Source organism: Falco peregrinus, chromosome 1 (assembly GCF_023634155.1).
Source record: "Falco peregrinus isolate bFalPer1 chromosome 1, bFalPer1.pri, whole genome shotgun sequence".
In the NCBI taxonomy this organism is placed as follows: Eukaryota; Metazoa; Chordata; class Aves; order Falconiformes; family Falconidae; genus Falco; species Falco peregrinus.
The window spans coordinates 39,848,469-39,863,405 of NC_073721.1; the positions used below are offsets into that span (position 1 = coordinate 39,848,469).

Sequence of the window (14,937 nt, forward strand, 5' to 3'; positions counted from 1 at the left end):
TTGTGTTTAACTTGTAAATTCTATATGTAAGCTGTTAAGAAACATTTTCTCTCCTAAAATGAAAAGATAAAACCTACTTAAGAGCTCTTGAAATCTTGCCCTTGGGTGAGTGTTCCGCTGTGCCTCCATTCTAAAGCATGGAAGTGGAAGTTGCGTAGAGCAAAGTTTCACTTTAAATAACTGCTCGACTGTAATTGCTGCTTTTCAAAGAACCTGGGAGCACACAATGAAGGCTTGGAACTAAGCAAACAGCTGAATGGACACCTCTAGATTGTTACTGGAATTAAATGCAGAAGTTAACTATAAAAGTTTCTCAAAATGTTCTGGTTGCTTTGTGTTGGTGGTTTATATCTAGATAGGTATAGAAAACTATACACAAACAGGGAAATAAAAAAATGCTTAAAAAATAGGGAAAGATAAGAGTATACAGTATTTATAGCTTAGTCACTTTTTTTTTTTTTAAATTGTAGAGAAACTATTACCTGAACATGCAGTACATCCACAACTCTGAATTCATACCGGTTTTGTAGTGTGATATAGTCCTGTATGAACCATAAATCAACTACGTGTTAAATCACTCTTCTCCATCGCTGTTGTCACGATCTTTGAGCTTCGTAGCATTGCCTAGGTCACAATCCTTTAGCTTAGGGAACTTCGGCAGGTGAAAATGCAAGCATCTATTTCTAACACAAATTTGCAGAATGCAGTTTAGCCACAAGAGACTTGATGGAGAGATATTACGTTGTATAGTGTATAACCTATGAGAAGTGGGAAAATGGTGTTCCTGAAAGAAAACGCTTCACTAGATCGTTACTTTGGAACGGGTTTTGCACCTGCTATACCGCAAGAATCCCCTAAGCAGTGATGTATCTTTGTGGACTTTGAGATATCTGTGTGATTAGGTTTAAACTTAACACGCAACCTGATTTCAAGTACAACTCTAGGCACAAGTGTGGGAAAGAGCATGCTGTCAGGACACAATCTTTCTCGCTTACAAGGTATCAAAGGGTATGTTACTCAAGTTAAAGTCTAACTTCTACGACAACTTCATTTCCACCAAAGGAGCTGCAGTTAAGTACACAAACTACTGCAGCTCAACTGAAGTTTCCCCGCTGCAACAGAGTACAGAATGCTTTTCCCACCGGCCTTAAAGGTTGTGGTGGTGGGGATGAAGGTGTGACAGATACTTCTAACTCAAAACAAATTGTCAGCTGTGTTAAATTCACCTGTACACAAAGAACACGTTATTCCTTCTGAGGCAACAGCTGAGGATTTGAACAGTCTCTTTTCACCTTGAGCTGTTCCCAGTTTAGAGGTTATGAAAAAAAGAAATAACTCAAAAGGTATTCTGTCAATATGCTGATGCAGTTGCATGCTAAATTCTGGTCACACTGAAATAGAGTTATGTTCTAGCATTCATATATAGGTAGCACTCCATTACAGCTTATGAACAAATTCAGAAGTTCATCTTATCTCACATTTCTTGGAATTCGATCAGGTTGCAGTCTTATTAAAGTCACTGTGTTTTTTGGTTTGGTTTGGTTTGGTTTGGTTTGGTTTTTTAATGCAACCAGAGACACTTGACCGTAACAGAGAAGTCCGTATTGACATCTCTGAGCCCGGACGCAAACCACAGCTGCACGTACCACCAGGCTCAGGGCAGAAATCATTCACGCAGTTACATAGCTATGTACCGCTACACGCATGCAGACACCTATTTGTCACTAGATAACCGTGTTCATCTTTCCTCCTCTCCTTCACAATACCTAGCTGTTCTCTCATCTCTCGTTAGGTCAGCCATTCCCCATTTTCCTCTCCTGTATATCTCTTCAGACGTTCTCTATCCTCCTCTTTTTTGCTTGTGAATTGCGACAAGGCAAAGGTTGTGTGTAGCTGGGTGCCCGTGACCTGATTTATGTCACACTCAGCTAAACGCTGAATACAGGACAAAAAGGCATAGGAGACGTAAGGCAAACATCAATACGGGGGTTAAGGCGATTATAATAAATCCTGGACTACTTTTGATCCACGGCCCAAAGTTTCCCAGCCGTGAGAAGAGACCAAAGGCCTCCCACCCCTGGCTCTGCTGCGGATCTTTGTTTTAAGTTTTGTATGCTTTTGTGGATTGATTCAGGGTGGTCACTCAGACTGACGTAACGCAACCTATCAAAGCCTTCACACCCTTGTCCCTGCGCTAATAATAAAAATCAATAGCAACTCGGTTCTGTAGCAACATACGACGGACAGAATCGACACCTGTTAATAAGCCAGGAAAAATAAGAAATAGTATTGTAGCATTACTTTCTTTAGCAAGCCAGCAGCCTTATTTACGAAGCCGGTTAAGAGCGTGCACTATTCTTACAGAAGAGATTAGAGAAGCAAAAACGTGTCACGCTGCATTCCAGAACTCAACCTGGGAGTTACAGTCTGCTGTGAGTTCTGGGTTATAACCATTTGACACATGTTGGGGTTGCGCCTGTGCAAGGGCTGCGATGCCCATGTTCACTTTTCATTGGCATTATCACAGCTAATTGTTTTAAAAGCAACCCTTGAGCTTCCTCATGCTCGACTTGTTGTTGCAAACTATTCTGAAGCCGATCAATAAAGTTAGTCTATGACTCTCTAGGACCCTGCAAGACCGTGGCGAAGGACGCACTAGAGGCTCGCCCAGACTCCCGTATCCCCCTACCCGGACTGCCTTCGTAGCCATCTCCTCCGTCTGCAAATAGCTGTCCCTGGGATGCCTTGCCTGAGTCACAGGATCGGTCGGCACAATTATTTTCTCCAGCCAACGGCTCACAGTTCACAGCAATTCCCCGATTAAGCTTTTCAATCGAGGCCACTACACATAGCTCGCAAAAACCAGATAACCACATGCACTGCGTCGGCGTGCGTACCACACAAAGCAATGACTTCCAATAATCACGTGGTGTGAGTGTATAAGGCTCTGCCATCACTCCAAGAAGGGACACAGCAAATGTGTTATGGATCCCCCCTTCCCGCACGGCTTTGCTTAACCCTTTAACAGCCTCGTATTGCACAGGCTGCCACTCTGCAGGTTGATTTGGCTGACAAAATAGTGAACGTGCCATGGCGCCTCCCAAATGCCCTCGCTTAAGCGCTTCCCGCCTGCATTCCTGCCACCGATCCCTCAGACCCCCTTTCACCCTCCCCGAACATACAGCCAGTGCATCAGGGGGAGGAGGAAAAAGGTCTAGCTCCTCTTCCGGGTCTATAGGACCTGGGTCCAAAGGTTTATCGGTGTCAATGGAATCATTGTCCGAGTTGTCCTGTTCCCGCGCTCGGTCCTGTGCTGTGAGGGTCGCTGCAATCAGTGACAGGAGCTCTGGGGGCAGAGGAGGTGTGGAGGGAATCGCCGTCGTTGACGGTGTGTTGAGAAGAGCCGCGCTGTCGGGGGGATTTACAGCCTCCCCTGGTTTAGCACCGTTAGTAGAATTAGCCCACGCTTGGCAAAAGAGGAGTCAGAATTTGCCAGCAAGGCGCTAAACACATGCCTGCCACGGAGTCCCCCTCCACGGCAGCATCACACAATCGCCTGCCGACTGCTTGCCAGGCAGGAATTTTCCAGGTGCCATCAGGTGGAAAGTCCAGCACTTTGTCACGGATCCATTCTAGCAGAGTCACTAGCTGCAGACCCATCATCACGTTCTCTAACAAAATTTGTGTAAAAGGAGAATATAGTGCATTTTGCGTGACAGTTTTCCGTAGTTCCTTAATCATTTCCCAGTGAAATGCCTGATACTGGCCTGGGTGTCTATCTTGTAATATCACGGGAAACGCGTGCGCTCCCTCTTTCATACTTTCCAAGCGCACTCTCCTCCACCCCTCTGTAACGCGTCTGCCGATAGCATTTTCATCATCGCCGCTGCTCCCCTTATTACCGCTCTGCCGCACCACTCGCTTCCTCCTTACTTTTGACTGTTCCTGTTTTAGCCGCAAGAACGAAATGTGCTGCTCCAGTTCCTCCAGGCTGTAGCCTCTGTAGCAGTAAAGGTAATTCGGCACCTACCCATTACTGGGTAGCGCTGCCACACCGTCACCATTGAGAGTCCTCAGAAAACATTTGAGTAATAGATGTTCCAGTTGTCTCAGAATAGAGGTTAAGAATTTGCTCCCAGGTTCACGCACTGTTTTATAGGCTCTTCAATAAGTGAATTCCTGAGAAATGTGACAGCTGCTTTATTCAGACAGGACAGTTCAATACAACTTCACCTTTTGCCATTCACCACAGAAATGATACAGAACCTCTAGCTACCCGAGCAGTTAAGTACAAAAATGCAGAATACCCAGACTCACCCAGATGTGATCATAAAACAAAACCAACCCCCAAGCCACCACAAATTCAGCCTTCTTCCCTTGCTGCTTCCGAGGGTTTTTTCTTTTCTTTCAAAGCAGCTATTACATTGCACGTTTGCATGCCCTCGCTTCCTCTATTATTCAGTAACCAAACAGCCCCTGGATGCTGGAGAGAAGCAAGGTCTCCACGGGAAGAGTCTTCACATCAACCTGAATTACGGCCTTTCCAACAAACGAAAAAAAAAAAAAAATACTGTCCCATCAGACAGGAGACAAAATCATCCAAAGTCCTACATCCCTTTCCCACAAGCAGGACACAGCTGACAGATTCAACAGCTTTCACGTTGTAAAGCTGCTCGGAAATAAGGCTGTTCATGCACGCGCTGTTGCAATTCCACACACGCTTCTGAGGCCACCTTCTGTCCGTTCTGAACCAATACCACACCAAACTGTCACGGCCCAGTAAGTGTCACCTTTGCAGGACGGGGCAATCTTCAGGTTCAATACTAGTCGCTAAGCTCCAGATCGTATGTATTCAGGGCAGAGCTGCTTTGTAGTAACCCCTCGGATAACAGCTGGAAAAGAAAGACGGCTATTTTCATTACAGAAGTATCAGACCAGTCAGAAAAGTTGTGTTTTCCTCCCAGTAGCCCCTAACTCTCTCACAGAACCTCCCATAGCTAAGGAACCAACCTAAGGTTTTGCAGCTGCGCTCTCTGCTTGTCTCAACACTCTTTTAAAGTATATGAAGAGCAAAACTGACAAAAATTGGTAAGACTGAACAAAGTTTGGCAGTACATAACACAGACTAAAATAGCAGTAGATGACAATTCTTTCGCATGTTCGGTTCTAAACACATCCTGCGAAAATAACGACAGAAGTGTTTGTGCCTGCACAAGTGGCTGGGCAATGAAAGCCCTAGAATTCAAGAATCTTTAAAACAAGCTCTGCCTTCGTGGCGTAGTACCTTCTCTCTCTCTGTCTACATGAAAACATTGACTGAGTTGTTCATCAACACTTTTCCCCTTCCTTACCCAGTTTGCCCAGCAGCATCTGTCCAGCATCTTTAATATCATTGTACTCATGGAGCGAGCAGAGAAATGTGCTGCTCCAATTCCTCCAGGCTGTAGCCTCTGTAGCAATAAAAGCAGAAAAGGTCAAAAATGCCGCACGGCGAGTGTTGCCCCTACTGACCCAGCACAGCAAGGAGATTTGAGACGCTCAAGCCTGGCACTACCCAAAGCAGAATCCGAAGGCAGCAAGTACAGTTGCTGCAAGTCATCAACACGAAAGCTACAAATGAGTAGACCCTCATTTTGAGTGGGGTTTTTTTTGCCGCATCGACTTACAAAAAAACCCCAACCCACCCGAATTCTCAGAATCAAGTAGGAACAGGAATAGGCTGTGGTGAATTCAGTTTATATCTGTATCTCTAATCTGTAGCTAGTGAAAAAAAAAGGCGTGGTGGTAAAGCAAAAAAGCTTTGGGAACAGCCTTTGTTGCTCTGCCGTTTCCATTCTCTGTACTACACGTGACCTTAGAAAATAACACTCCTTTGCAACAAATAACCCACAGAGATACCCTCTCTTTAAAAACCAAGCAGCAACTTGATCTCAAAAGAGCTGCTAATAAGCAGCTGCCACAGTAGGTCATAAGAAACCACAGTTAAAGCAGTTGCGCTACCCTGTAAGCGGCACCCATCTCTTTCCAGGCCCTTCGCTTGCCTGGGAAACACCTCTGCTTCTTGAACACCAACGTTTAACCCACTCGCTTCAGACAGGAAATAAATAGACACTTGATCGGGATGGAACAAACAAGGAAACCGTTTCATCCGGGGCTAAACCGGGCAGGTCATACAAGCCACAATCTCAATTTTAATTCTCACATGAACAAGGCCTTCTGGTAGCATGATGTGTCATAGCATCACGACGGTTAAAACCATTCATTCCCAGTTCACAGGTAATTTGCCTCAGCAACACCTGGGGTAAAGTTAAAATGCTCCTATCCCAGCTCCTAGTGAAACCTGGGTTTGCTTTACCAAATAAAGTGGAAAGAATTCTCCCTTAACGGGTCCCATAAATCAAAACAACGCTGTAATCAACGTTGCACAACACCATGATAAAAGCGGTGGCATAAGAGGACGGCTTTTAGCTCTAAGCCCTAGACCGTATTTTTTTTTTTAAACAAAACCAACTGAGGCATCACAGCAGACACTGAGCTCGCCAAGGACGTACTCGGACAAGAATTGTGCAGTTTCCTGGTCTAGAGCAAGGTCTTTCTGCTTCAGCTCTTCGATTTCATACTGCAGGGCTTCTTGGCTGGTTCCATTAGGTCGGCAGGACGCGGGACGGGGCATCTGTAGAGCACAGGAGACATTTCACGCTACCTCAGCCCAGGGGAAGATGCTGCGGTGCTGGGGGGCACTAACCAGAAAATCCTCTGATGTGTCTGTCAGTGGATAAAAGAGGAGAAAAAAGGGAAAACGTGTCTCCTGGGCAGGGAGGGGGGAAGCTCAGGTAAAAGACTGATGGGTTTCTGTAACGTTGCCCCGCCCCCCATCATATTCTACGGCGTTTTGTAGATTTACAGCGTCAGGTGACAATAAGACCGTAACCCCCACAATTTCGGTGTTCAGAGGCGCTGCCAGGACGAGGCAGCGCCGGGGGGCGAGGCCGGCAGCTCCGCCCCAAGAAAACACACCCCCGGCCGTGCCGTGCCGTGCCGGGCCGGGCCGTGCCGTGCCGGGCCGGGCCGCGCCGTGCCGTGCCGGGCCGGGCCGTGCCGGGCCGTGCCACAGACGGCGGCCGGGGCAGCCCTGGAGCAGGGCCCGCTCCCCCCAGCCCGCGCAGGGCCTCACCGCGGACCTGCAGCCGGCCGCGCCGCTCCGCCGGCCGCGCCGCTCCGCCGGCCGCCACCGGAGGCCCTGGCAGAGCAGAGCGGCGCCGCGTCAGGGGCCGGGCCGCGCCGCCTCAGCGCAGGCACGGCCCGCGGCGGGGGCGGGGAGCGGCTGGTACCGAAATCTCGGAATGAAAAACTTGCCGACCCCGATGTGAGGGAGATAAGCAGACACTTCTTTATGGACGGCCGGGTGCGTGAGTGAGTCCTAATTACTAGACCTACATTCTTTGTGTAAATATATTTACCCGTAACTGATTGTCCCCATTCCATGCCATTTCTTTATATCACTATTATTAAAGTTCACGGTTTCTTGGCAGGTAGCTACGAGTTGTTTCATTCGGTTGCTCTCAGTCCTTGGCCGTGGTACAGGGCTGTACAGAGGATTCCACAGCAGCTTGTGTTGTGCAGCTGCTAGTTGCACTAAAATATATTTCTTATTCCTCTACAGTTCTATGAAAATGATTTTATAAAATCAAATAAGGTTAGTTAATTGTAACCGTTAGCAAATCTGTAACACGGGGACCCGGCTCCTACCGCCCGGGCCCGGGCCGCGGCGGGGCGGGCGCGCTGCGACCCGCGCTCGGCGGGACCCGCTCGGCCAGGGCTGCCGCCTCCCGCCGGGCCGGCCGGGTGCGCGCGGGGCCGGCCGGGAGCGGCAGGCGCGGGCGCGCCGCGGGGCACGCTGGGAAGTGGAGTCTCCCAGCGACAGGGCCCACTGTGCCGTCAGCGCCGGGGAACAAACGTCTCCGGGAAGCTGCAGGTGAGCTCTGGGTGGGGCACGCCGGGCAGCCAGGTGTCACCCGAGCAGCGGGCGGTGCGGGCTGTCACCCGAGCAGCGGGCGGTGCGGGCTCCAACATGGGGAGCAGGCACTGCAAGGTGGCACCTGCTCCTGAGGAGAAGGAGGCAAAAGCAGAGTTGCCGGGCCCGGCGGGGCACGGACATGGGCCGCAGCCCGGCGGCGAGCCCGAGCCGCCGCAGCCCGACCGCGAGCCCGAGCCGCCGCAGCCTGGCGGCGAGCCCGAGCCGGTGGAGCCCGGCCACGAGCCGCGGCCCGCCGACGAGCCCGAGCCGCTGGAGCCCGGCCACGAGGCGGGGCCCGGCGGTGGGCCGGGCACGTCGCGGCACGGCGATGGGCCGGGCCTCCAGGGCGGCAGCGCAGGCTGGGCGGGCCCTGGCTGCTGGCGCCGCTGGTGGGCGAAGCTAAGGCGGCGCAGGCGCGGGGCGGCCGTGGCGGGCGGCAGCGGGCAGAGCTGGCTGGCGGCGGGCAAGGAGAAGGTGAGGGGCGGCGGTGCCGTGGATCTGCCGGGTTCGGTTTGGCGGTTTTCCCTCCCCCTGGCCTCCCCCACACCCTTTTTTGGGTTTTTTTGGTCTCATGTTACTTAGTTCCCCGGCCGCGGCGGCGGCGTATGTGAAAGTCCTGGGGAGGGGAAAGTGTCCTGGAGCGGTTCGGGCTTCCATTTTGGAGTTCTGCCAATAACGGGGCCTTCTTTCCCCACCTGGAGGCCGAGGCGCGGCCCGGCCCGGCCCGGCCCGGCGGGGGGGCGGAGGGCGGGCTGCGGGCTGGGGAAACGGGCAGTTGACCGAACTGCCTGGGGCTCGCTTGCCTGGGGGCTTCACCCTGCTGGAGCACGAACGATTCGGCTCGGAAGACCCAGCCGAATTCACGCGAACGGCTTATCAGACTAGCTTCTCCGGGGTGAAGCGGGTGCGATTGAAAAATCCGTTGTAGGTTGCTTCTCCCCTTAGTTCACAGTGACTACGCTGCTTGTATTAACGTGGCGTTTGTCTGTAAGGACTGTAATGTTCCTTCTCAAAGTGTTTCACAGAGTGGGAGACCTTACTGTCAGGTGTTGATGTTTCACTTGACATTCAGATTTCATTGCCCTTTATTCATTTTTCCTTAATGCTCTTAGTTAGAACCCTAAAAAAACCCCACCCCAAGATACTTCTTTTCATCTCCTTGTAGTTGCAGGATGGAGTATCAAGTCGTTTCCCAAAAACTCTTAGCTGTGTACAAAAGTTGAACACTCATCACATTAGATCTTAGGTTAGCCTTTTCTGGACGTGTTTTGATTTTTATTTTTCTTCCGCCGGAGCGACAAACTCATTGAAGAGCATTTCTCTTGGTCTTTTTAGCCAGTGGAGTTGGGGCTGGGGGGTTGACATCATTCTCACGGAAGGCATATTCTGTTTGGATTTCAGATCATTATTATTATTATTTTTCACAGCTGAAGGAGTATCAGCAGAAGAAGAGCCCTGGAGCAGCTGCAGGAGCTAAGAAAAAACGCAAAAGTAAAGACGACGGTCGGCCCGAGACTCCCACGGGCGATGACCAGCAGCCTCCAGAGAATGTGAGTGCCTCGGTCTTTGTCCCAGCTCATTTGCTACCTCCTTGCTCTTTGGTTTTTCTGAACAGCTGCCCTGAGGAAGCTGTCTAGTTACTCCTGCCAACCCGTTTTACAACAGGCGATGAAACTTGCGCAGGGGATGCACAGTCTGGCAAGTTCCAGTGCTGGGTTTAAATAGGTTTAGGCAGGAAGTCGGATCCTTTGAGTCAAGCATTTACAGGCTTTAGCGTCTTCATGTTGCCAGGCTTCTGAAGAGGAAAGGGCAGGAACTATGCCAATAAGCCACAGAGACGTGTTCAGGCACAAACATAAAACCCCAGCCTTTTTAAAAAAATGCTTTTTGGGCAGTTTATTTAAATGTAAGGCTTGATCAAATTGGGATAGAAGCTCAGGGAAGTCAAATTTGGTAGCCCAGAGTTGTCTTCCGCTGTTGCTGTGGCAAAGCTCTGATTTTCGTTTCACTTGCTTCTTTTTGGTAGCTTATTTTCCTACCATTGCTTCAGTTCAGTTGTCATAAAGTAACTCGTATTTACTACATATCTGTGCGTCTTTTATCAATAAACGTAACTATAGTAATCACCAGCGGTACCAGGTAGATGCAGTGAAACCTGCAAGACGGAACAGAGTTCACTCCGATTTGCCTTTGGTATTCCTTTTCTCCTTTTTTTGTGTGATAATACAGCAGCCGTTCTGTCCAGCAGACAGAGTGAAAAGCTGAAAGTCCCTCCAGCTGGACCTTGTACGTGTAGGTTGCGTACTGGTAGAACCCGAGTGACGTGACATACTGTTAGCTCTGAGGGTGCTGGGTGTGCCTGTCTAGCACCAGAAAGCATGTATTTTGATTGGGGTTTTGCTCTTGTCACGGGGATTATTTTCAGTGAATGCTCGTAAGCTCAGTTTAAGTTAGATCTCAGAGAAAGAGGCTGGTTTCACACTGGAGGGTGAGGTGAAGATGGGTGGTCCGGTGCTGTTGCTGAGCTGGCATTTGGTCTTGCAGCGCAGGCCTACCTGCATCTGCAGTTTTAGTCCTGTTCTGAAAAAGGAGAATTATGTTCCTTCTTGTTTTCCCAGTTTTTTCCCCGCTCTCGTTTTCTTGGCACGGAGAGATACATTTTGATCTGATTGGCTGTTATGTGGACCGTTGTGCCTGGGGTTTCAGAAATCATTTGAAAACTGATCTTTAATTGCAATATGTCATGACAGATTTCTTTTTCCAGTTGCCGTCTTGTAAAAATCCTGCATCAGGAGAATGCTGTTCAGAAGCTCACTTGGCGCTAATAGGGCAGAAAAGCTGATTGTTGGCATGAGCTTCTGCTGCCATTGGTGTCTTAACGCGAGGCAGACCCTTCCCGTCTCAGCCACTTCAGCTTTCTTGGCTGTGAAACACACAAATCTCCTTTCCTCCCTCTTTTTTTCTTTTTTTTTTTTTTTTTCCATTGGACATCACCGTGAGTCGGAGCACTTTAGGGTTGCAACATGGATCATAAGTGGCAGGTTACTGTCAGGGGAAAGGCTATGCAGAAGTGGAGTGTTAACATTTTGCCATGACTTTTTGATTTTTGTTGGCAGTTGTCAAATCAGGCAGGGAGTCTGGATGCAAAGCAGCAGTTGCAGGTGGCACTGGAGGAGAAGGCAGGCCTGGAAACCCAGGTTGCTCAGGGGTTGTACGAAATGACATTCAAATCTTCATGTCTGTAAAGAAACTTGTGTGGCAGAAGAATGCAGCCTGAGCTTTGCGTTAACACTGGTTTCTTCAGGCTTTATCCCTGAAGCGGTCACTGCCAAATTTATTTAGCCAATACGATTTTCTTTGTGTTTAATTTTGTTTTGAACAGCTCTCGGAGTCCGTTCACCAGCTCCAGGCAGAAAGAGAGCAGTATGTAGAGAAAGTGAAGGTGTGGAGCATTTGGCAGCAGCAGGTGCAGCAGCTCTCTGAACAGGTAACACCAGGGGCAGCATCACAGCTGCTTTAGACAAACACAGGCAGGAGTGAATGCACCATGAACGCTGTTTTGACTTTTATTGTGTGGCCTTGCAGGTCCGTGCAATGGCAGACGAGCAGGAGGAGCATGTGGCCTGCGGAGATGATGACGTGGACTCCTGAGTTCGACCAGAAGACCTTTTATTAGTCCAGAACCCACGCTTATAATATCCTCGTTTGCTGTTCACGCGCCCCATACTAAAATATCCTTGGTTAATCAATACTGTTCACGCACTTCTTGGCCACGTATAATTGGTCAATTACTAAGCTGCAAATGCACTGAACTTCTTGCATCTCTGCGGGTTTCATGTTCTCAGCCAGCCAGCCGCCGAGATGTGGCATCGCGCATCCGCTCTGGCCTTGCTTCATACCCCGTCTTCCTTCCAGGCGTTCAGCCAACCTTATCGTACTTTCTCTCTTCTTTAGCCTTCAAGGCCCTTCACAGGCATCGTGGCCTCCAGCACTGGCCATAAAGCTCTCTACACTTCCCCCATCTTTATTTTGAACAGAAACAACATTAGAGGTTAAACTACTTTTGAATCATAGGTCTTACACAGTTCGGCATACAGGGAATAATGGTCAATATAACTACAATTACCAATAACAATATTCCTCCGCGTGTTGTAAACTCCTGCAACCGTCTGGTGGTTCCCCGAGACTTGAAAAGATTCCGCAACCAATCTCCCAAAAGTTCCTGCCGTAAGCCCTGTGACATGTCCTTCAGTTTTTGTAACTGACTGTGAATCGACGCGGAACAGCCCGGAAGGTTCGTACAACACATTCCTTAGCGCTGTGCACTGTAGGCTACTGCAGAGGAACGAAGCTGGGTTAATCAGCACTGACAATGTACAGCTGTGGGCTGGCTTCAGGGGCGGTGGGTTGGCTGGTGTAGACAAGGTGCAGCTGTGGCTGGTTCTGTGAAGCGGTTGGGCAGCCGAGGAAGAAGCAGAGAGGGTGAGCGTGCCCTGGATGAGGCGAGACTAGAAGGCAGCAGAGGGACTGCCATGGAGAGTGTGATGGTAAAAGACCTGGCTGCAGCTGGCTCCTTTGGAGAGTGCTGCGACAGGCCACTCTCTGCTGTTCACTTGCCTTCTACAGGTGAGATCACATCCCTCCTTTCTTTCTGTCTCATCCTGGTGTCTTCTCGTGCTCCCTCAAAGTTATGTGACTCTTTGCTGCAGGTTCTCAGCTCCACGTTATCGATGTCAAAACAACCCACTGTCTCTGTTCTCTACAATTCACCCCTGTTTGTGGTTTTTGGTTTTGTTTCTTTGCTGGGTTTTTGGTTTTTTTTTTTTTGGTAAAAGGTTGCTTTACCATGTTATGGACTTGTCATCCTTTTTCTTTTGTTTTCTGTCTCATGACTTAATTACCAGTTTTAGCCTTCTTTTATGTGTACGTTCGTACATTTCAGTCGGGTTCACAAAATGTTAAACTTGTTATCGGTGCATTTCCTACAGAGGTCAACATACAGGTTTATGATTATTTAGAAGAACGTGCAATAAGCTATGGAAGTGTTATGAAAATATTTTTCAGAAACTTCTAATCAAATAAACGAGCATGAGAAATTGTGTTTAACTTGTAAATTCTATATGTAAGCTGTTAAGAAACATTTTCTCTCCTAAAATGAAAAGATAAAACCTACTTAAGAGCTCTTGAAATCTTGCCCTTGGGTGAGTGTTCCGCTGTGCCTCCATTCTAAAGCATGGAAGTGGAAGTTGCGTAGAGCAAAGTTTCACTTTAAATAACTGCTCGACTGTAATTGCTGCTTTTCAAAGAACCTGGGAGCACACAATGAAGGCTTGGAACTAAGCAAACAGCTGAATGGACACCTCTAGATTGTTACTGGAATTAAATGCAGAAGTTAACTATAAAAGTTTCTCAAAATGTTCTGGTTGCTTTGTGTTGGTGGTTTATATCTAGATAGGTATAGAAAACTATACACAAACAGGGAAATAAAAAAATGCTTAAAAAATAGGGAAAGATAAGAGTATACAGTATTTAGAGCTTAGGCACCTTTTTAAAAAAAAAAAAAAAATTGTAGAGAAACTATTACCTGAACATGCAGTACATCCACAACTCTGAATTCATACCGGTTTTGTAGTGTGATATAGTCCTGTATGAACCATAAATCAACTACGTGTTAAATCACTCTTCTCCATCGCTGTTGTCACGATCTTTGAGCTTCGTAGCATTGCCTAGGTCACAATCCTTTAGCTTAGGGAACTTCGGCAGGTGAAAATGCAAACATCTATTTCTAACACAAATTTGCAGAATGCGGTTTAGCCACAAGACACTTTATGGAGAGATATTACGTTGTATGGTGTATAATCTATGAGAAGTGGGAAAATGGTGTTCCTGAAAGAAAACGCTTCACTAGATCGTTACTTTGGAACGGGTTTTGCACCTGCTATACTGCAAGAATCCCCTAAGCAGTGATGTATCTTTGTGGACTTTGAGATATCTGTGTGATTAGGTTTAAACTTAACACGCAACCTGATTTCAAGTACAACTCTAGGCACAAGTGTGGGAAAGAGCATGCTGTCAGGACACAATCTTTCTCACTTACAAGGTATCAAAGGGTATGTTACTCAAGTTAAAGTCTAACTTCTACGACAACTTCATTTCCACCAAAGGAGCTGCAGTTAAGTACACAAACTACTGCAGCTCAACTGAAGTTTCCCCGCTGCAACAGAGTACAGAATGCTTTTCCCACTGGCCTTAAAGGTTGTGATAGTGGTGGTGGTGAAGGTGTGACAGAGATTTGACTTTTAACCCAAAACAAATGTTCAGCTGTGTTAAATTCACCTGTACACAAAGAACACGTTATTCCTTCTGAGGCAACAGCTGAGGATTTGAACAGTCTCTTTTCACCTTGAGCTGTTCCCAGTTTAGAGGTTATGAAAAAAAGAAATAACTCAAAAGGTATTCTGTCAATATGCTGATGCAGTTGCATGTCAAATTCTGGTCACACTGAAATAGAGTTATGTTCTAGCATTCATATATAGGTAGCACTCCATTACAACTTATGAACAAATTCAGAAGTTCATCTTATCTCACATTTCTTGGAATTCGATCAGGTTGCAGTCTTATTAAAGTCACTGGTTTTTTTGGTTTTTGGTTTTTGTTTTTTGGTTTTTTTTAATGCAACCAGAGACACTTGACCGTAACAGAGAAGCCCGTATTGACATCTCTGAGCCCGGACACAAACCACAGCTGCACGTACCACCAGGCTCAGGGCAGAAATCATTCACGCAGTTGCATAGCTATGTACCGCTACACGCATGCAGACACCTATTTGTCACTAGATAACCGTGTTCATCTTTCCTCCTCTCCTTCACAATACCTAGCTGTTCTCTCATCTCTCGTTAGGTCAGCCATTCCCCATTTTC

At 47.9% G+C, this 14,937-nt stretch overlaps 1 protein-coding gene across 1 annotated transcript; it reads left to right on the plus strand.

Annotated features, from left to right (window-relative positions):
* The first annotated feature begins 8,071 nt into the window (after positions 1-8,071).
* LOC129782854 (translation initiation factor IF-2-like) lies at positions 8,072-11,764 on the plus strand. The gene is made up of 4 exons (XM_055791941.1): positions 8,072-8,491; positions 9,445-9,567; positions 11,400-11,504; positions 11,603-11,764. Exons 1-4 carry the CDS (start codon positions 8,072-8,074, stop codon positions 11,666-11,668), a joined length of 714 nt encoding a protein of 237 aa, XP_055647916.1. The 3' UTR covers positions 11,669-11,764.
* The last annotated feature ends 3,173 nt before the right edge of the window (positions 11,765-14,937 follow it).

Bases quoted from the DNA above. Each gene is read 5' to 3' on its own strand.
- LOC129782854 (XM_055791941.1), top strand. From the start codon at position 8,072: ATGGGGAGCAGGCACTGCAAGGTGGCACCTGCTCCTGAGGAGAAGGAG. The intron at 8,492-9,444 runs GTGAGGGGCGGC...TATTTTTCACAG, and splicing joins TGGCGGCGGGCAAGGAGAAG to CTGAAGGAGTATCAGCAGAA. The intron at 11,505-11,602 runs GTAACACCAGGG...GTGGCCTTGCAG, and splicing joins TGCAGCAGCTCTCTGAACAG to GTCCGTGCAATGGCAGACGA.